The following is a 20,348-nucleotide window of genomic DNA, read 5'->3' as shown; positions in this document are numbered from 1 at the left end:
AACATACAACACCAGGGATTCGCTGGTCGTCACCGACCCAACTACTAGTCTGGCCCTCACTGGCTTATCTATGGGAGAGCGGACGGGATCCCGAGTTTTCCAGTGGGTATGGTCGTATGTGTTTATTCTGTTACAATGCACAGCTTATAAAGCGGTCGTTGTATTATCCCATGCCGAGAGACTTGAAACGAGACCTGTCTGCCTGCCTGCCAGGTACGAGTAGATTCCGGCTATACAGCTTGTTTTTTTCGAGTTTTAATAAGCCCAAGATGAAAAAGAGGAGAAAAGCCATTTACGTCTCTTGCTCGGTGTTGCGGACAGGATGGAATGGCCTGGACCGATATTAGAGAAGAAAGAGAAGAGATGTGTGTGGTGGGCATCAGCAACATTTGTTTACTTACCCCTTTTTTACATTCACGATTCTCTTACCACACAAGGTTGCATGCTGCAAGTGCGTAAGCCGGTGAAATCAAAACATTGGGTATATAACTAGAAGCCATGTGCTAGTCAACTCCCCACATACGATCACTTGGTTTATATAAACCAACTATATGACTAAACGCAATGCAACGCCCCAACTCTATGAGTTCCCATGACACCCTCCGATGGATACCTCGGGAGAAACACCGACCAAATTTACCAACTAATGAGCCAACTTGAACCCTTTTTGAACCCCAACCACAACTCCAGACGCTATGGAAATGGTAACATGCTAAGTCTACTGCGAGTGAACTTCTTTCTCTTTCTGTGACCCCCCCCCCCTCCGCCTCCGTCATAAGCATCAGCTCAAGAGCCTCATCAGGCGTTTTGAAGACCACAGGCTGCGGGACCAGACGCTCATGGCATCTAATCATCATCAATCTCAATCACTTCCACATTCGACGGTGGTCCAGATCTCCTCGACACCGAACCAGCCACACTGGGCGCCGGAGCAGGAGTGGCCGACGCGGTCTTGATCTTCTTCTGCCTGGGCTCCAGATCCTCGCCATCGCTATCATCGTCATCGTCATCGTCGTCTTGCACCACAACGGTCCACTTGCCGTCCGCCTCCACGTGCAAAGCTTTACTATACTGAGGCTTTCTTCCCGTGCGCTCCAGCTCCTTACGAACCTTGAGTAAGAAGCCATCGATTTGTAGATCGTACGGGCTTGCTATCTTATCGCAGCCTGACAGCGGACAGGCCCACTTGTCTGGGCTTGTCGGCTGAGGCGGGCATTTACATGCTCTACCTTCATGACCGCAGGGCACCTTGGACACCTGCCTCGTGTTCAGAAAGGTTTCAAGGTCGAAACACTCCAAGTGGGTGCATGCACCACCGCGAACAGGTGTGTGGAACATGACCGACGAGAAGGGATCAGTCAGGTCAATAGACAGGTACGGCACTGCAACCGAAACCTCATCATCGGCGCCGCTCCCGCCAAGTCGATCCTTGATGATTTGCAGAGTCTTTGACTCAGGAATTAGCCGGTTCTTCCAAACGTCATCGACGATGGTGGAATGCCTCAAGGTCTCGATCATCTCCACCGCGATGAAGAAGTTCGGGCTTGGGGCGTTCTGGATGACAGCCTCAACCTTGTTTTTGCCCGATACGATCATTTCTGTAAGCTCGATAGACAGATCTTTCCCAAAATGGGGTTTTCTCCGAATTTCAAGGGGATTACCGTTGAAGGAAATGAAAATGTCTGGCCAATTCGACTGGGTGGCCCGCCATGTTTCATCCAAGATGACGCCTTTCTGGTGGTTATTGATTCGGCAACAGCGAATTCTCCAGCGCAGCGACTGGTGGGGCTGTACGGCAATTGCTACACCGCGCCTGTCCGTCATCACTCTCAACCGATATTGCTCATCAGTTACTTCGAAGGGAACCGTGTAGATACGCACATTTTCCGCCAGCTGGGTGGGCTTTGTGACTAGTTCCTTGACTGCTTGATACATCCGCTCTGATTCTCCATTTACTACGGTTCGTCTGGGACTTCGAGCATGAGCTTGATGCAGTGCCATCAGCAGGGACCTCCTATCAGAAGCCTCGTAGGCATACTCTGACGGATGAATCGTTGTTCCTAGCGGAGGGACTAGCGGTATATCCGGGGTGCGCGCGGGAGCCGGTTCGCGCGGGACCACATTTTGCGGTTGCTGCTGTATTTGCGGATTCTGCTGTGCTTGAACTTGTTGAGGGCGAACAGGGGCGATTTGGGCGGCAAGAGGCATTGTAGTCTGCAGCTGAAGCTGTTGTTGCGCTTGTGCCCTCGCCGCGTACAGTTGCGCAGCTGAAGCGCCGTTGTTGGCCGCCGCAGTCATCGCAGCCGTAACCCATTGCTGCCTTTGATTCCCTGGTTGCTGTTGCTGCTGTAGCTGATGTTGAGGCTGATGCTGTTGCTGTTGCTGCGGTATTTGTTGCCGTCGAAGAGCCCCTTCGTGCTGCATTTGCTGCCACAGTTGTGGAGTTATCACCATACTTTGTAGGCCATGCTGTTGAGGCGCATGTGGCGGATATTGTACACCTTGTTGTGGATATAACGGACGTTGCTGGCGCTGTTGCTGTAGTTGTTGCTGCTGCCATTGTGCCGCTGGGTTTGACAGATCCTGCGGACTTCGAGACGTAACCATAGACGGGTGAACGCTTGGTGGAGAATGCTGCGCAGAGGGCAGATTCTGGGTAGGATAAGCGTTGTGGAATGCCTCCATACCAGGCGAAAAAACCGGAGAGTATGGATTTGTGGCATTGCTAAATGTGAAAGCTGCCTGATTCGGGGGTGCACTGTTTGGCATTGGCGGACCAGTGGCTGCCGGGGCTGTTGTCTGGATTGACAGTCTCCTGTTTTGAGGGGTTGTATTGCTGTTGTTGCCAATGGAATTGTTGCCGTTGGCGGCTGCACCAGTACCGGTCCTTACTTGATGGACGCGTGAGCGATAATATGTAATCAGCTCAGCATTTTGGGCTTCTAGCTCTTGTTGGTTTCGCCATGTTTGGTAAAACTGCGGATTCAAGTTGCCTGACTGGTATAGATAAGCATGATTCCTTTGATCGATCTGGAAAGCACGGTCGATCTCATGAGCACAGCCGTGGCCGTCGGGAACTCCTATCCTCCTACGACACGCGGTAAATAAAATTAATTGCAAGACGGGCGAGTAGCATTCCCAGTAGCTCAAGAGCTCATCGACCAGGTAAGGGTACCCACGCTGGCTCACCGTAGCCACGAATGTACCATAACTAGTCCCGATCAAATGCAGGAACCTGCCTACTTGCCGTATAGCAGTATTATATGCCGTGGGCGGCTCACACAGTTGATTGATAGACGCTGGAAAGTTTTCGAAAAATTGACGATGCATGGGCTGAATGGTAAGGTTCTTTTTAAGAAGCCCCTCCATGATCCCAAGGCCTTCATCAATAGTATGAGGGGGGTACTCGGGTAAGATATCGTAGGCATTCTGCGCATACGATGACCACATGCAGTAGATTTGGTGGAGGGCCAGAAAGAAGCCGTCTTCCTTGATACACGCCTGATCGAGAAGCGAAAATCTAGCAAACTCGGTGCCTGCTTTGATCCGGTCCTTCACACCCGGCGAATTTGAGTACCGTCGGAGGACATGTCGGAACTCCAAGTACGCCATGGGTGGAGGAGGCTGCGAAGGATCTATCCTCTTCCTCTTGGCCGCTCGTTCACCTGGGTGCGGCGCCAGCGGCAAGGGTGGCGAGTTGACATGTCCACCCTGGCCCTGGCCTTGGCCATCGCGTTGAGGAGCTCCGTGGGCCAACAGTGACTGGTTCTGAGGCGCAGGAGAATGTGGAATTGATGCTGCAGCATTTGTAGACTGTGGCGGGAGCTGAGGATGCGCCAAGAACGGACTCACAGACGGTGGGACCGCAGGAGTTGTCGGGGCCGAGCCATTGTTTCCTGCTCTTGTAAAGGTAGACCCTGTATTGTCATCGTTCAGGCTGTGTACAAATCGGGCGGCTATCACGGGATGATATGAGGGAGCGGGCGCATTGTGGTTTATGCTTGGACTTTCTCTCGAGTTCGACACGGCAGGACTCGGCTCGTCGCTCGGGGCTGGAGACAGAAGGACGGCGGCTGTCTGGGCAGTTCGGCCGGGGCTGTAGACACGGGGTCGAAAGTTAGCAGGGAAAAGAACATGAGAGTCAAAAGAAGCATGCTTTCAACATTACCGTTGAGGAGCCTGTTGCGGCTGCGCGGATGGTGGCCCTTGACCGTATGTTGGCTGTTGTTGTTGCACTTCTTCCGCCTCCTCTTCTTGTCCGTTCTCGTGTCCGTGTTGGGGTGTGCCGTCGTGGGCGGCGTGTTGTACGTGGGGCAGTGTGCCTGCGTGTTTGCGCGGCCGGCCGCGTGGACGGCCTGTTCCTCTGAACGGGGCGGACGCGCCTGCATGAGGGGTCATCACCTCCCCGGATGCCGACTCTGCCGCCGGGGGTACCGCCGATGCTGGGGCTTGTGCTGTCGGAGGCCGTGGACTGAAATCGACGACGGTGCCGGTCCAGGCGGGCTGTCGATGGTTGAGGAAAGCGCTGATGGACGATGCGAGGCGAGCGTCGTTGTAGTTGGCAGAATTATTTACAGGAACCCCGTTAGGGGCTTGCACAGGTAGTCCCGGCATGGGTTATGGCGGTTCGGAGTTCGCCCCGGCAACTGCACGTGAAGCGGCGGTCGGACAACTGCACCGGGATCGTTGCTGCGGCAGCGGGAACAAGCAAGATATGTATGTACGTAAAGATAAGTAACAAACGGCTGACCAATGCAGGAGGATTTGCGCGCGCTTTAGTCTTTTTTTTTTCTTCGTCAAAGTCGCATCGCCGAAAGCGATGGCGGTGCCACGTGGACGAGGGCTTGTGCTTGGTGGGATTCTGAGAATTAGTTTGGGCCAAAGTCAGAAATCAGAGTCGTGATTATTTGGGTGTATTTTCTTCTTTGTTGTCGCGCGCCAGTTGCTGAGCAGCGCCAACATACCATCAGGTGAAGAAGGGCAGCAGAGATGAATGGCAAGTACTGTAGCGAGCTGGGTGGGACTGAGGGTAGGTAGATAGGTAGGTAGAGGTAGTATTGGGTGATGGAAAGAGAAGATGGAAAGATGAAGTGGAGGTTTATATCTTCCACTTGCTCCGAGATTGGAATCGGAGGAGGGCGCAATCTTAAGTTGTAGCAGCGAGTGGCAACAACAACAACTCATCATCGACACTTGTTTGGTAATCACGCGATGAAATGCCCAAGCAAGAAGGACCGCACTGAGGTGCCCTTTCCGTCTCCTTTTCGTTGTGATGAAGTAGAGAGGAGAGGAAGAGATGGAAGAGATGGAAGCAAGGAAACAGCAATCGAGTGTGATGTAGTGTAATCTGAGATATCAGATTCTTTTTCCTCTTTGCTTTTCCCGCCAAGCAGTGGCAGTGAGTGTATAACATGAATCGGATGGAGGGCAGGTGCAGCCACTCAAGATGACAACTTGGGTTGATAGTCCGCCAGCGTCGAGTTGGCATCACTTGAGTTTGACGGGCCACTGCCAACGACTGCAGTGGACAACCAACAAACGGACACCATAGTTGGTGGGAAGTTCGGACGGACGGGTGAAAGGGCAACCTAATGACTACCTAGGTAGTAAGGTAGGATAAGAGTCTCGTAGAGTCGATTGGGCATTTAGCGAAAGTACTGAATGATAGTACAGGAATAAGCAAGTATAGAGAAAAACTGGGACGATTCAGGTAGATGCCGAGAAAAGGTCAAGAAAACCACCCAAAAATTCACTAGAAGAAGGTTCAGTTTTGTTTGAGAATGGAACTCCAAGTTATGTAGAGGTACGTTTTGTATTTCCCGGCTGTGGTGTCCCGGAATTTGGGTAGCAATGGCCCACCCACAGCAGAAAGACACTCAGTGAGACCCAAACGGTCCACGCACGCATTGATAGGCTAGCCGGCCTGGGTACCTAGGTACTTGGGTATGTACAATCTGGGCTGTGCCGCGTAGGTACCTATCATGATATAGACCTAAATACCTATGTCTAGTACTTGTTGGCGTTGTACACTTTTACACGACAGCATAGACTAGTTCTACAGTATGTAGTATATAGACCCTCCCCCCCCCCTCCCTTCCTCTCCCACGTCCCTCTTTCAGTCCCTCTCTCGCATCTTCATCTCCATGCTTCGCTCGTCTCCTGCTCCCTCATCTACAGCCCGCTAGCCCCAATGTCGCCCGCACTCCGATGCCCATTTTGCCAGCTCTTTGATGTTCCCTAACCCGCCTACCGTCGCGTCCCCAATCGAGACATTCTCGGCCTTTACGGTGCATCTCGTCGTCTATCGCAACTTTTGGCTTGATTCTAGTACATATGGTTCTGTGGTGCCGCCACAAGCACACGAGGTTTTGGGCAACTGCCCAGCCATCCAAACAGCCGCCCACCAGCCACGTCCGGCGCGACCTCGTCCCATCATGAGGCTGGATATGCCTCGATATCAAAACATACGCCTGATGCTAGTTGCGAACCCGCCTGTCTCGTCTCAGTCTAGCGATCCCGAATCAGGCCTGGCACGTGCGCGCCACATCCTTCCCATGTACAAAAGAGCTCTTCGACGACTGCCCTAGCTGCGGGTACTACATAGCTCTCTTCCTCTGTGATAGAGTTTAGACCACCCGCCGCCGCCGAGTCTCCTCTCGGTGAACCCTCGGTGAACCCTGCGGAATGTATGCATGGATGCACCCCTGCCGCAAGCATCGGACCAGCATTGTTGAGCCACGAGGTTCCCCACTCCCCAGACGTGGACGGGGCCGGCAAGCGGGAACACGGGGAAGATCGTCCCGGACACGTCCCAACGGGTGCCTACCAAACAGTGGCTGAGTGGCTACAGGAGTCGGCGCCGCTGGTTTCGACGGTGGAAGCTTTCTCTCATTGCGACTAGTTCCTGGTATGGGCGGTTAGCGCAAGGACATCAAGCGATTATTTTATTGCTCCGAAAGAACGGCGCCGGTGGACGCGATGAAGTCCATGAAACGAAAATGATCATTCAGCCTGAGCCAGCATGTTCTTACAGACAGGCTGGCCTGTACTGCGCTTTTTCAAATTATACTAAGAGTATGGGATCGTCAACGAGATCCATTGATTGCTATGGAGTGGAGTGGAGAGGAGAAGAGAGAGACTGGCGGAGTCTTGAAGGCTAGAAACGGTGCGGTCTATGAATAGGTCCCTCGCATTTGCGCTTCGAGCATTTGAATAGCATCTACCAGCTGTTCAGGCATGCTCAGAAAAGGGCAGTGGCCTGATTCAAGCGTGACGGCTTTGGCCTCTGGTCCAAGTTGCGCCGCCATTTTCTGCTGGGCGGCCAGTGGTAGCGCATGGTCCTTGGCACAAAAGATGTAAGCACAAGGTATCCCATCCTTCCAAGGCTCGTAGCCACTGGGCGTTGCGAAAAGCGCGGCTGACGTGTGCGTCATCTCGGTCATCCATCTCTGCTGTTCTTCGGCGTTGAGGTCGTTGAACATAACGTCAGCCAACATTTCTTGACGCCCGAAAACCCGGTCGCCCTTTTGATCAGTTAGCAATAGTTGCAGCTGACGTGAGACTCACACACAATGGCGGACCGACTTACCTTGTATTCCATCCACGGGAGAGGTTTTCCACCGAGCATATCGAGCAAAGCCTTGCCATGAGGGATCGCGAAGGTGGCCAAATAGATCATGCCTATGACATTGTCCTGGCCTTTTATCGCGTTGCTGCCAACTAGGCCACCGGAGGAATGACCCAACAACAAGGCTGTCTTGCCCTGGCGGGCAAGCTCGCCGAGCACGTATTGCACCGCTGCAACGTCGTCAGCTAGACGGTGGAGAGGCGTCGCTGTGCTACCAACGGTACGCAGTTCGACATGGATAGCCTCGAAACCTGCGGTGTGTAGTTGTTGCACAAGGTCATTCCAAACGACGGGCTTCTGCCAAGCACCTGGCACGATGACGATGACCGGCTTGGACATGATGCAACTGTGTCGTGAAGGTGTTTTTTTGAGAGGGGTTTCTAGGTAGGCTTGAGGACATATAAAAGAGTGTGGGAAATGCGTTATCGAATAGACGATTTTCCTCTTTTATCTTCAACTAGTTTGGGAGGTCGGTATAGCATAAGATCCCTATACCATCGGCATTCCGAGTATACACTTTTCCGAGATCCCTACTTATACTATCGACATCCTGGTGTATATCAACTTTTCTGAGATCCCTATACGAGCTATTGATACCTTGGGGTACATCACTTTTCCGAGATCCTCATACTATCGACATCCTGGACAAGTATACGTGATATCGCGCTGGTATATAAGCCCCAGAGGCATGTCACTATACCCCGTCGACATGCAGACCAGAATTTCAACCGCCAACCTGCTCCAGTTGCTGGTTCTTTTTCTTCCAACTCGGACTGTTCAGTGCTCTAGCGTAACACGTGCGCCCGCCCCTGAAAACATGACTTCTCAACGAATTGACGTTCACCACCATTTTGTCCCGGAGTTTTATGCACAAGGTGCGTCCAAGGCGGTTTGCATCCGTTCTTTTCTTTTTCCATGGAAGTGCTAACGTTGCCATAGCCTTACGAGCTAACGGTGGTGACCCCTCGGGATGGTCCATCCCGGACTGGAGCCTGGAGAAGGACCTGTCCTTCAATGACGAGCAACGCATATCCTTTGCCTTTCTTACCATCACTGCTCCCGGTGCTGAAATTCTCCCCCTCGTCGAGCAGGCTGGCTTTTGTCGACAAGCTAACCAAGCGGCCGCCGAGATCCGTGCGGCCCAGCCAGCCCGCTACGGCTTTTTCGCTACTATTCCGTCCTTGCTTGACCCCGAGGCTGCCCATACAGAGATCATCCACGCGCTGGATGAGTTGCAGGCCGACGGCATCATCTTGTACACTCGCTACGGATCGGACAACCATTATCTAGGCCACCCGGACTTCCGCTCCACCTGGGACCTGCTCAACAAACGCCGCGCCACCGTCTTCGTTCACCCAACGCACCCCGTGGACACCCACTGGGTCAACCCCTCGCTTCCGCAGCCCATGATTGACTATCCTCACGAAACTACCCGTACCGCCGTCGACCTGATTATCTCGGGCATCATGCGTGAATTCACCGACGTAAAGATCATCCTCTCTCACGCCGGTGGCACCTTGCCCTACCTGGCGCTGCGTCCAGCCGCGGTACTGCCGTACCTTCCACCTTCGATTGCGCCCCCCATTGTTGCAGCAGCAGTAGCAGCACAGGAGGGCCACCACCCGACTGACGTTACCAACCAGTTCATGGAGGACGCCAAGCGGTTCTACTTTGATACAGCATTGTCGACGGGCTCCCATACTCTGTCGCTGTTAAAGGAGTTCGCAAAGCCGGACCACGTGCTGTATGGTAGCGATTTCCCTTATGCGCCGTCGCCCGCTATTGCAGATATGAACGCAAGACTGGACAGGTACGGCGCGGAAAAGGACGAGGCATTTGTCCAGTCCGCTGCGTCGGAGGCTGCGTTAAAGTTGTTTCCTCGCTTAAGCAATGTCCTATCAAAGAATTACTATGCTTAGGTCGCGACTACTAATATAGTTTCACGGTGTTAGAAAATAAAATAAATAAAAAAAGGAATGAAAGGATACACGGCATGTCTCTGTCCGCTATTCTTGTATCTATATCATGAATTAGCCGTGATCTAAACCTCTAGGCCTAGGTCTCAAGGAGAATTCGAGTAGGAGTAGTACCATGTCTCTAGCAGCAGCAGCAGTATGGGTAGGTATCAGCGGGCCTCCCCGTCGTCGTCGTCATAACTTATACTATCCAACTATGTTAAAGCACCAGATTGTAGATAAAGACTAGAACTTCAGTTTGACAACCTGAACACTTTGGTGGCCCTGAGACTTCATTGTGTTCCTTCTCCTTCGTCGGTCATCCGCCTCGGGGGTGCAGTGTCTTCAACCTCATCTGCTCGGCAACTGAGTTGCAGTCATGACAAAGAAATTAATCATGTGATCGGATGAGAAGCGAGTTTCACATTGCTTTTCTCCATCACGACGAGCAGCCAGCGCGTTTGATGATCTCCGAAGTTTGATCTTTTTTTCTTTTTCTTTTCATCTCTTGATGATTTTGTTTTCTCATCTCAAAGTCACGAGTAAAAAAAAAAAAACAAACTGCGAGTAGCCGGCTTGTGACGTTGGTGTTTTTGTTGCACAAACCGTTATCAGTTTCATACGAGTTGTCCAGGCGCTTGTTATTGACTGAATGGAGTGTAAAGAGAAAAGGTTGTGACTTGTAATTGATATTCTCCGTCTTCACTCTAAGCTTAGCTCATGGTTCAAGTAGTTTTCATACGCGCTTCGTTATAAATACATCTGTGGCTAGATAAAACATTCAAGTCATCATCAATACGCACGCTGTTGTTGTTGTTGTCAGCAACAGGTTACTAGACTACCAACTCGCTACCATTTCGAGGCCAATGCTCCAGATACACATCCCTAATGACATGTTAATCATAGATTCACATACCGAGGAGATGATGATTGTCAATGAGCGTGTCATGCATCAAAATACTCTTGGATTTTTACTCCAGTCAATTAATTATATGTCAGTCGACTGTCTCCAGTTGATAAAGGCGACAACTTACACGACTTACAATCACGACGGCGGGGATGCAGCACGATAAGATAACGCCAAACATTCACACGACATGGAAGCCCAAGCAGACCAATCAAAAGAAGGAACTTGTGAAGAGGACGGGACCCTGGAAGCTTGGCGTTTTCTGGCCTGGGGCTGGTCACTATGGTACCTAGTCGCTGTAGGTAAACTTTATCGGCTTGGCGGGGCCTCCAATCGATGGCTCCAACCAATGGCTTTTGCATCGCATCGCCGTCAAAAAAACTAAAATTCCCACTTGGAGATTTCAACAATTCGTGAACTTTGAGCCCCGCAAAGTCACCACCACGACAAGACCTCGACGCGTGCCTCCCTCCCCCAATCCGATTTCGACCCTAATCGACTTCCCCCGATTCCGATAACCGAGTATCCTCTCTTCAACACTACCCGAACTAGACGGAACGAACCTACCACCCATAACCAATCCGTAACCATGGCAGCCGAAGTGCAGCCGCTGGCGACGCTCAAGTTGCCCACGGTCGTCAGCCCCATCACGGCCGAGCAGCGCTACTGGAAGTCCTTCAAGAACCAGAAATCACACACCTCGACGGCAGCATGGCCCATCTCGCACATCAGCTTCCCCGGCTCCAGCAACGGCTCGGCCGCCTCGCACTCCCTCGTCGCCGCCGCCAAGACCAACGACCTCTTCGCCGTCACCTCGGGCCCCCGCGTCGACATCTTCTCCATCCGCAAGCGCGAGCTGCTCAAGACCATCGGCCGCTTCGACTCCCAGGCCCACAGCGGTGAGATCCGCGCCGACGGCCGCGTCCTCGTAGCCGGCGAGGACTCCGGCAAGATGCAGGTCTTCGACGTCGGCACCGGCACCCGCGCCGTCATCCTCAAGACCTGGCACGTCCACAAGCAGCCCGTCTGGGTCACCAAGTGGTCACCTACCGAGCTGACGACGCTCATGTCCTGCTCCGACGACAAGACGGTCCGTCTCTGGGACCTGCCCTCCAACGCGCCCTCGCGCCTGTTCGCCGGCCACCAGGACTACGTCCGCAGCGGCGCCTTCATGCCCGACCGCAACAACCTCCTCGTGTCCGGCTCCTACGACTCGACCGTCCGCGTCTGGGACGCCCGCGCCCCCGCCGGCTCCGTGCTGACCTTCAAGCACGCCGACCCCATCGAGGAAGTCCTCCCCTTGCCCGGCGGCACCACCCTCTTGGCCGCCACCGGCTCCGCCATCTCCGTCCTCGACCTCGTGGCCGCCAAACCTTTACGCCTCATCACCAACCACCAAAAGACCGTCACGTCACTCAGCCTCGCCTCCAACGGCCGCCGCGTTGTCTCCGGCTCTCTCGACGGGCACGTCAAAGTCTTTGAAACCACCAACTGGAACGTCGTCTCCGGCTCCAAGTACCCCTCGCCCATCCTCTCTCTCTCCGTCGTCGCCGCTGGCTCAGGCCACGAAGACCGCCACCTAGCAGTCGGCATGCAATCCGGCGTTTTGTCCTTGCGCACCCGTTTGTCAGGCGCCACGGCGGAGAAAGCCCGCGCCCGCGCCGCCGAAGACGCGCTCATGGTTTCAGGTGCCTCTTCCAAGCTCGCCAAGATCGACTCCGCCAAAGCCAAGCGCAAGCGCAACGCCGCCTCCAACAAATCCATGGCCTTGCTCGGCGAAAACGTCGACGTGATCATCCCCACCGACGCGCCCAACTCCGCCGGAGGCCGCAAGCGCCGCGTCAAGCTCAAGCCGTGGCAGCGCGACTTTCGCGAGGGCCGGTACGCCGCCTGTCTGGATGCCGTGCTCGACCTGTCCTCTCCGGAATACCAGCCCGTGACGGCCCTGTCCGTGTTGGTGGCGCTGCGCCACCGGTCTGCCCTCCGCGAAGCCCTGGAAGGCCGCGACGAAGTTACTGTCCTGCCTTTGTTGAAGTGGGTCATCAAGTACATCTCGGATCCGCGGTACGCGACCGTGTGCGTGGACGTGGCGTTCCAGCTGTTTGATATCTACAGCGAGTACGTGGGCGGCAGCTCCGAGTTGGCGGATCAGTTTGCTGTGATGACGGGTAAGGTGAGCAGGGAGGTGGAGAAGGCGCAGATGGCGATTATCACGAATGGTATGGTGGAGAGTTTGATGATTGGTGGTGCTGAGGCTTAGGAAGCTGAGCGAGCTTCGGACAAGGCCCTTGAGGCTGCAGTTTGACCAGAAGAAGGTCATGATGGTTGGAAGGGAAAGGGAATGGAAAGATACGGATGAGCTGTGTGGATGGATGGAGCATAAGAAAGATGTAAAGAACGGATGGGATGTGTTGTTATACCACAAAGCAGGAAGGACGGGGAAGGGGGAAAAAAATGGAGAGGGTAAAGGATCCCGGATGTGTTGGTTCGGTTTGGTTCGGTTAGGTATCATGGTTTTTTCTTGATATCAAGCCCTGCATGGCGTCGGCGTTCAAACATTCTTTTTTGGCTTTTTGTACTAATCTGGGCTCACAAAAGTATACATACGGTCACATAAAATAAGGGGTTGGGACTAGATACCTCGAGATAGATACCTTAGGAGAATCAGTAAAAGCCATTCCAAATGCCAGGCTTATTGCGTGACCATGGACTCTTCTGGACGACGCCACCACGATCAAGAGCTTTATTGCAGTGTCAACATTCAGCGTATCCAATAGAATTATGACTATAAATGACAACGTAAACATCTCGCTCCAAAGTCCTCGCTGAAGATCGCTTCAACTTTCCACTTAGTCATAGTCCTCCCTCCTGACTAGGAGAATAGAATGAGATACAGAAAGAGTCTCTCCGGTGAGCCACTCACCACCCTCTGGTATCTGGCCAGACATCGAAAAGAACTCCCGGTCTGCCTCTGACGCCTGCTTTTCCAAGTGCCTTCCTAGGGCTGACTGTTGACAGCCCGACCAGAACTGCTGTCCCACTCTGTCATTGAAGACCGCCTCAATGGCGAGCCGTTCCCTTCTCGGGGGGTTTCCAACACGATAATACTATGTCGTCGTCTTTTCTGTTTTTTGCAGCCAAGGCATCAACCCAAGATGTGTTTGAGCATCAGATGCTTGCCGAACCAGCGTTTCGTTCTCATTATCGTATATAGAAAGGTTTCATCCTTCCGTCATTGCTTACATGCCACCAAGCTCGGCCTCCAGGCCACCGTTGTACGCGCCATACTCATGTGGCCTAGGATCTTCAGCAGTCCATTGTTGGCTGTGCACATCAGTAGGCATGGGCACCTGAGCGGGAGCCTGGGGTTGAGCACCGCCCTGTCCTTGACCACCGGGCACGGTGCGCACAAGCTGTCTGAACCTGAAGACTTCATCGAGAATCATCTTGCGCATCTCGCCGACATCATCGACAACCTCAAAGTCGAAGTTGAAGGGGGTAGGGCAGTCGGGCTCGTCGCTGGCATCGTGCCAGATGGCAAGGTAGGGGTGCTTGAGAGCATCCTCAACGCTGATACGGCTGGTAGGGTCGAAGGCGAGCATGCGGTCGAGGAGATCGAGGGCGTCGGGGTTGGCCTGGGGGAAGAGCTGCTGGAAGGACTTCTTGGGCATGGGAGGCAGGTTGCGGACGTATTCCTGAGCTCTAGGAGAGCCGATACGGGAGAGGGTCTCCTCATTCGGTGTGCCGAGGATGTGCAGGATCTGGTTCAGCTGATCGACGTAATCTCTGCCCTTGAAGAATGGGCGGCCACCGAGAAGCTCGGCAAGGATACAGCCAACGGACCATACATCAACTAAGGAATGAGTGTTAGCCTGAAAACGATATCAAGGGGGCAGCTTGAGGAAAAGACATACTGGCTTTGGTATAGTTCTGGAAGGACAACATGATTTCAGGAGCACGATACCATCTCGTGGCAACGTACTCCGTCATGTAACCTGCGTTCTCCTCGGGGTCGACGGAGAAACCACGCGCAAGACCAAAGTCGCAGATCTTGAGCTCGCAGTCGGCATTAACCAGCAGGTTACCGGGCTTGAGATCACGGTGCAGAACGTTTGCCGAGTGGATGTACTTGAGACCGCAAAGAATCTGGTAGATGAAGGACTGGAAGTGGGCGTCTGTAAGTGGCTGACCGGACCTAATGATAGCAGCAAGATCGCACTCCATCAACTCTGCAAAAGAACCCCCAGGTTAGTATGTAGGCCCATCTTCTCGTGAGGCATGAGCCATGACGTACCCTCGTAGAGATAGGTCTCGTTGAACATCTCTGGCCGGGGAATGTCCATATCGTAGAGGCAGGTAATCTAAAGAACCAGAAATCGCCACGGTCAGCTACCATGCATCGATTGTAATATGTGTATGTGAGCAACCTACGTTACGGTGGCCCCTGAAGTGTTGGAGGAGCTTGATCTCGCGCAAGGCGCGCTTGGCTAGGATCTTTTTGCTGAAGACATTGGTGACCTTTTTGATGGCGACTCCCTCGTTCGTCTGGGTGTTTACGGCGGCGCTGTTTAGGAGGAAAGGGAGGTCAGCTTGAATCATGAGAATATGGCATGACACATGTAGATGCGCCGCGGCCCAAAAGCACAAGCGGCTAAGCAGGAACGGGAGCAGGAGCAGGTGGACGTACCAGACAATGCCATAAGCTCCCTGACCGAGCTCCTTGGTGACGGTGTAGCGCTCGTCGACAATAAAGTCCTGATTGAAGACCTTGAAGATCTTGCGACCCACGAGATCAGCCATGGCGAATGTGTCTGTGTGGTGTTTCGGGGACGGTTCGTAGTTGGAGAGAGAGGTGGTTCGGGTGACCTTTAGGCGCAAGTTTGGCAACGGCCTGGAGGTGGTGTCGTGGGGTATGTAAGCTCAAGCGCGATCAATGTCTTGAGAAGTTCGGACGGGGGTATTTGAGAAGTGTCGAGGAAGAGTATACGGGACAAAAGTAAGATGTAGATTGAAAAGGCGGGAGCAAGGCAATAGACAACCGGCTAATGTAGCATTGAAGCCAGGCAGAGATGGAGAGAAAGAAAGAAAGAGGAAAAAAGTGGTGATGATCAAATGAGGTTTGCAGAGGGTAGGGTGGTCCTTGGCACAAGTACACTACTGAAGAGTCGGAAGCCCCTGGGATACTGTAGTCTAGTGCGTGATGGGATATATGTGTGCCACCTACTCGGGCAATTTGCTGACTGGGCCGGAGCTGAGCTTGCGCTTTGGCTTCAACTTGGTGCTATTGATTGCTAGTTTACGGTTGGCGTATTTTAAGAGAAGCAATGGAGACGGGATTCGAGCAGCTTAGGTTGTTTAAACCGACGATGGATATCATTGAAAGTGGAAAACGAGCAGTGACGAGGGGAGAGCTTGAAGAGAAGCTCGTGTTTAGCGAAGTCAAGGACCTGCTTGGCCGTGGACCTCAATGGTGCAGTGGCTACCTAGGTCCCCTGGGCTCGAAGCGGACACTGGAATGGTGAGGAGAGGAAAGAGGGGCGCCGAGGGACCCCGACCATGCGACCGACCACTGCGCTGATCCCGGCACCAGAACGGGACCTGAGCGAGGGGCTGTCTGTGAGGCAACGCGGGGTCCGCTTCCATTCCCAAGAGCCCGCCAATGTCAGCGGGCGCAAAAGTGCAACAAACCAACGTGACTGACGAATGGCGGCTTGTCGGTTCCTGACGAATGATGGCCGTTTTCAGGCTTGTCGCTGGTTGCCTCTTTTCCTGTCCTTCTTTCCACTTTCCCATCCATCATTGCCCAGGGGTACTAAGTACCTACTCATTGCTGAACGTTTAACTCGTCCAAGACTTAGGTAGTTTCCATTGCTTACAATGGCGGCCTCTCTCATCCTTGAATGCAATGAAATCTAGGCCCGTGAGCATCGCATTAACAACTATAAAGCCATAAAAAACCACCCCCCCGTCGAAACAGAACAAGGCCATTACCATAATGCTTGCCGCCTTGAAACAAAACAAAAACACACCGAGAATTCAAACAGAGGGATCGCCTGGCTTGGGGGCGCCTGTTTTGGGCGGCGGTCTCCCCTTGCCCAGTCAACAAATGTTACTGCAAAGTCACTCCACAGCGGAAATCACAAGGGAACGGTACCTGATTCTACCCCACCCGCTGCGTCCCCGCTGTGATTTGCAACCCTCCTCCGGCGGCCATTTTTGGTTTTGGCGCGCGACTACGGCCGCCTCCCCACTGGCCGGCGTCTAAAAGATTCGCAATCATCACTACCATCATCTCGATGAGTTCGAAGGGGGAACGCATTGTTTACGGATCGTTGCTTGCTGCTTAAACGAGGTGGAAAATCATAAAGTTTGATTGTCCATGTACACTATGCCTCGGCAGATCTTGGCTTTAACTGAGGGCGTCAAGGTGACGGTTTGCGGACAACACCGAATTGAAAGACCTGGGAGTGCTTACCTCTGGGCCCGGGCAAGGCAAGCTCCGGGGCTGAGCTTCATCCGTGATCCGGCGGCCGTCCGGACGGCGGGCCCTCTCCGAACCCTCGCCTTGAATTATAATCTCCCAACAGTCTTTTTTTAATGGTGAACTGCCGTCAACCAGCATTGGAGGATTTCCGAAAGGACAGGATCCCAGTTTTCCCCTGACCCAACCGGCCGGCTGATGCCGACAACATGTGGCCGCACTGACTCCCTGGTCGTTCCTGGACTTCCCCAGTGCCGTAGGGCTGATGCAGTTTTAGATGCATAGACTTGGTCGCCAGAATAGGCCGCGATGTCGACGCCTTCACCGAGAGGAGCTTCACAATACCTCGGCATCATCGTAGATAGACCACTCAGAGTAGTAGACCCTTTTGGACGTTGTGCAAGTCCGAAATACGGACACCGAGCTCCCTCCGTTCGTGATGAGGAGGTTATAAGCCGCTGTTGACCCGATCGAAGTGATGTCCATGAACCCAAGACAACTCACTCTCGCAATGACAACACGTAACGGGGCTCGACGGCAGCTACCTCGATGTGATGGGGGAGAGATCCGACCAAAAGGAAACATGCACAAACGACAACGTCTACATAACTGGTATCTATCTTCGGTCTACAACAACAGCAGCAGTCTATCCCAACGCCTCAACGCCTGCCTTCTAGTTTTTGGTCGACGAAAGCTCATCTTCTACTTTCTACTCGGCCTTGACATCCGGAAAGACATCGCCCAAAAAGTTCTTGGAGAACCTCGTGGCCTGCTCATACGCCTTCTCGAACCCGGACTTGCCGCCGTAGTACGGGTCCTGGATGACTTCGGCCTTGCCGGTGCCCGAGTACTCGCCAAAGAGCATCACCTTGGCCTTTCCCGGGTGACGTTGCTGTAGGCGCTGAAGGTCGGCCAAGTTGGCCCGGTCCATGGCGAAGATGTAGTCGAACTTGTCAAAGTCGGAGATATTGACCTTTTTAATCGTGGAACAACAGTTAGATATCGAAGAAGCAATTCGAGGACGAGGACTAGTAGGATGTCTGTCAGCCACCAGCAGCTGATGGAGGAAATCGTACCTTGCGTGCGGCATGGATGTAATCGGTTATTCCGTGCTCTTGGAGCGTCTCCATCGTTCGGTCGTCGGGGCCTTCGCCAACGTGGTAGGCACCTGGAAATGAGGGAAAAGGTTAGCACGGGAACTGGGCATGACAGAACAGGTGTAGTGTTCCTTGGAAGGAAAGGCATACCAGTTCCGCACGAATCGATCTTGGAAATGCGGCCCTTGTATTCGGGCTTCTTGGCCATCGACTGGAAGACACCTTCGGCCATCGTGGAGCGGCAGATATTGCCGAGGCAGACGAAGAGGACGGAGATCGGTTCGGACATTTTGGCCGGTGGTTATGACGTTCGACGAGCTCCCTTGAAGAACAGAATAATCAATGTCAGGTTGACAAGCGAAACTGGGAAGTGATAGGTTGGAATTGCAAACGAGTTCGACAAGACAACTTTGGCTTCAACAACTCTGGCAGCCACCACGAATTATGGAGGGGCGAAGCCGATAAGTGCCCGATAAGGCTCAGCTTCAAGGATCCCCTCTGTCAAGGAAGAAGGGTCAGGGGTCCAGGTCATTGTGATTTGTGAGGGAAGTTGACTCGGCAGACAGATCTAGAACTTGGGGCACATCGATCGATGCGATGGTTAGCATCCACGGCCGACATTCTCAATGTCCTTTCTGATGTTCAACAACAACCCTCAGCAACTCCAACGAGAGTGCGACCTTCACTTGCTGTTTGACATTCACACTCATATCAGCCGGCTGGCACAACACTCCGGCAACACTCCGGCAAGACCCTGCGGCCGCCAGCAACTGCACAAAATTGCAGACGCGCACGTACCACTGGCGCAGTTTGCACTCGTGCACAGGCCCCCCCACAGTAGCCTATTTAATCATGGGTCTACCTCCCATTTCTTGGGACTTTCTTCTCCTCTTTTTTTTTTCTTCATACTTACCTTGATTGACTGCGCGGAGATCAAGAAAACCGCGTAGTACGGTGGAGAGCCTGCATTGCACATCGTGGTGCTAGCCATCGTGAATTGCCCTTCGGGGCCGTTCCGGTCGTAATTTTTGATGTCGAAAATCATTCAATTGCGGAAGCAAAAAACCTTTCAACTTTTTTCACTATGTTGCCTCTGCTTGCGCGGTAGGGCCATGGAGAAGAATGACATGCCGGGCTGTGCTTGTTTCTGTACGACGTTCGTGGTGGTGGTGGTGGTGGTGGTGCCGTACTATCAAGCCCACCGCCGCAATTACCGTTATCTTGTTCCCATCTGGATCCTAACATCCCGCGCCGCGTACGACGTGCAAGCTGTCATGATCGATTTGTCTTGGACCCTGAGAGGGTGTAGTGGTGATGTCGATGTTGATGGTGTGGCCGGCTTACGTGATTTTCGTCGTCAACATCGACTCTTCGATTGATGCCGATGAGACGAGATGTTCACAAACCTTCCGTCAACCCGAACCTAGATTCCCGCACTGGCTGACATCGACAAGTATCGAGGAAGAAGTTGGCAGCAATGACCACTTGACGGTGAATGGTGGAGCATGCGTCTTTCCAAATGAAAGAACTGCCAAGCAACTTGGTCGTTGCTTGGCGCCCTCCTTGACTCTCTTGGCCAAGACCCCAATTCATCTTCCCTCGCGATACACAGCATGAAGAGGACATGGAAGGGTATCTTTTCTTTTTGTCTCCCCGCCTTTCTTTGGCAATTGGATGCGAGACACTCAGCATTAGGTTGGCGGTGTATGAGTTTATTGGGAGTCCTGAACCCCCCAAGTCGTCCGGTCCAACCAGTCTGCCTTGCAATGGCTGCTGAATCTGAACGTGGAGGTGGAAATGTTGAAGACAAACTAAGATAATCACCGACATGTCAGTCAAGCACGCATTCCAACCCATGTCGAGCGCAAATGCTGAGCCGCACCGACGCGACTCCACCGCGGCCCGATCAAGGGAAAAGACGGGCTGCCTCGATGTCCTCTTGCGGTTAGAACGATTCGGAGCAGGACTCGGCGCGGGGCCATCATGAACACCGGTTCTCCAAACCACTGCAAACTGTTATCTCTCCCACATGGATATTCGACACCATCCCTACATATATGTACCGTGAAGTGGTATAGTGTACACCATCATCATGGCAGGACACTTGGCCCTTTCGGATCCCAGCGCCTTGTCAGATGGACTAATCAATAACACGAGGCGGGTGCTTATCAATGTACTGTAGTAGATCGGCTCTTCATGTGCTCACCACACTGAACCCCGGGATCGAATATCCATCTTGCTCAATCGGTACATTCGCCGAACATGAAGCTGGACAATGAAA

At 53.2% G+C, this 20,348-nt stretch overlaps 6 protein-coding genes and 1 non-coding gene across 7 annotated transcripts; 2 read left to right on the top strand and 5 right to left on the bottom strand.

The window, feature by feature from the left end:
- Window positions 1–116, bottom strand: NCU15626. The gene has a single exon (XR_897953.1). It is a non-coding gene; the product is annotated as a 5S ribosomal RNA (ribosomal RNA).
- A 349-nt stretch (window positions 117–465) lies between these two features.
- Window positions 466–5,753, bottom strand: NCU09846 (hypothetical protein). Its single transcript, XM_952951.2, has 2 exons — window positions 4,169–5,753; window positions 466–4,096 (listed from the first exon to the last, which is right to left on the bottom strand). The coding sequence occupies exons 1-2, from the start codon at window positions 4,612–4,614 to the stop codon at window positions 847–849; spliced, it is 3,696 nt and encodes a 1,231-aa protein (XP_958044.2). The 5' UTR covers window positions 4,615–5,753; the 3' UTR covers window positions 466–846.
- A 468-nt stretch (window positions 5,754–6,221) lies between these two features.
- On the top strand, window positions 6,222–9,546 carry NCU09844 (amidohydrolase; the record flags this gene model as incomplete). Its single annotated transcript, XM_952949.2, has 2 exons — window positions 6,222–8,502; window positions 8,567–9,546. Exons 1-2 carry the CDS (start codon window positions 8,316–8,318, stop codon window positions 9,544–9,546), a joined length of 1,167 nt encoding a protein of 388 aa, XP_958042.2. The 5' UTR covers window positions 6,222–8,315.
- Window positions 7,173–7,966, bottom strand: NCU09845 (hypothetical protein; the record flags this gene model as incomplete). Its single annotated transcript, XM_952950.1, has 2 exons — window positions 7,173–7,523; window positions 7,589–7,966. The coding sequence occupies 2 exons, from the start codon at window positions 7,964–7,966 to the stop codon at window positions 7,173–7,175; spliced, it is 729 nt and encodes a 242-aa protein (XP_958043.1).
- A 1,350-nt stretch (window positions 9,547–10,896) lies between the features above and the next one.
- NCU09843 (WD repeat containing protein 57) lies at window positions 10,897–13,178 on the top strand. The gene has a single exon (XM_952948.2). The coding sequence runs from the start codon at window positions 11,079–11,081 to the stop codon at window positions 12,747–12,749; it is 1,671 nt and encodes a 556-aa protein (XP_958041.1). The 5' UTR covers window positions 10,897–11,078; the 3' UTR covers window positions 12,750–13,178.
- mak-1 (mitogen activated protein kinase-1) lies at window positions 12,019–15,957 on the bottom strand. Its single transcript, XM_952947.3, has 5 exons — window positions 15,177–15,957; window positions 14,921–15,053; window positions 14,784–14,850; window positions 14,404–14,718; window positions 12,019–14,342 (listed from the first exon to the last, which is right to left on the bottom strand). The coding sequence occupies exons 1-5, from the start codon at window positions 15,287–15,289 to the stop codon at window positions 13,729–13,731; spliced, it is 1,242 nt and encodes a 413-aa protein (XP_958040.2). The 5' UTR covers window positions 15,290–15,957; the 3' UTR covers window positions 12,019–13,728.
- Window positions 15,958–17,224: 1,267 nt separating this feature from the next.
- On the bottom strand, window positions 17,225–18,482 carry NCU09841 (phosphotyrosine protein phosphatase). The gene is made up of 3 exons (XM_952946.2): window positions 18,218–18,482; window positions 18,047–18,138; window positions 17,225–17,943 (listed from the first exon to the last, which is right to left on the bottom strand). The coding sequence occupies exons 1-3, from the start codon at window positions 18,354–18,356 to the stop codon at window positions 17,680–17,682; spliced, it is 495 nt and encodes a 164-aa protein (XP_958039.1). The 5' UTR covers window positions 18,357–18,482; the 3' UTR covers window positions 17,225–17,679.
- Between the last annotated feature and the right edge of the window lie 1,866 nt (window positions 18,483–20,348).

The sequence above is a fragment of the Neurospora crassa genome, linkage group V, assembly GCF_000182925.2.
Source record: "Neurospora crassa OR74A linkage group V, whole genome shotgun sequence".
Classification (NCBI taxonomy): domain Eukaryota; kingdom Fungi; phylum Ascomycota; class Sordariomycetes; order Sordariales; family Sordariaceae; genus Neurospora; species Neurospora crassa.
This window is presented reverse-complemented; position numbering and strand designations above follow the sequence as displayed.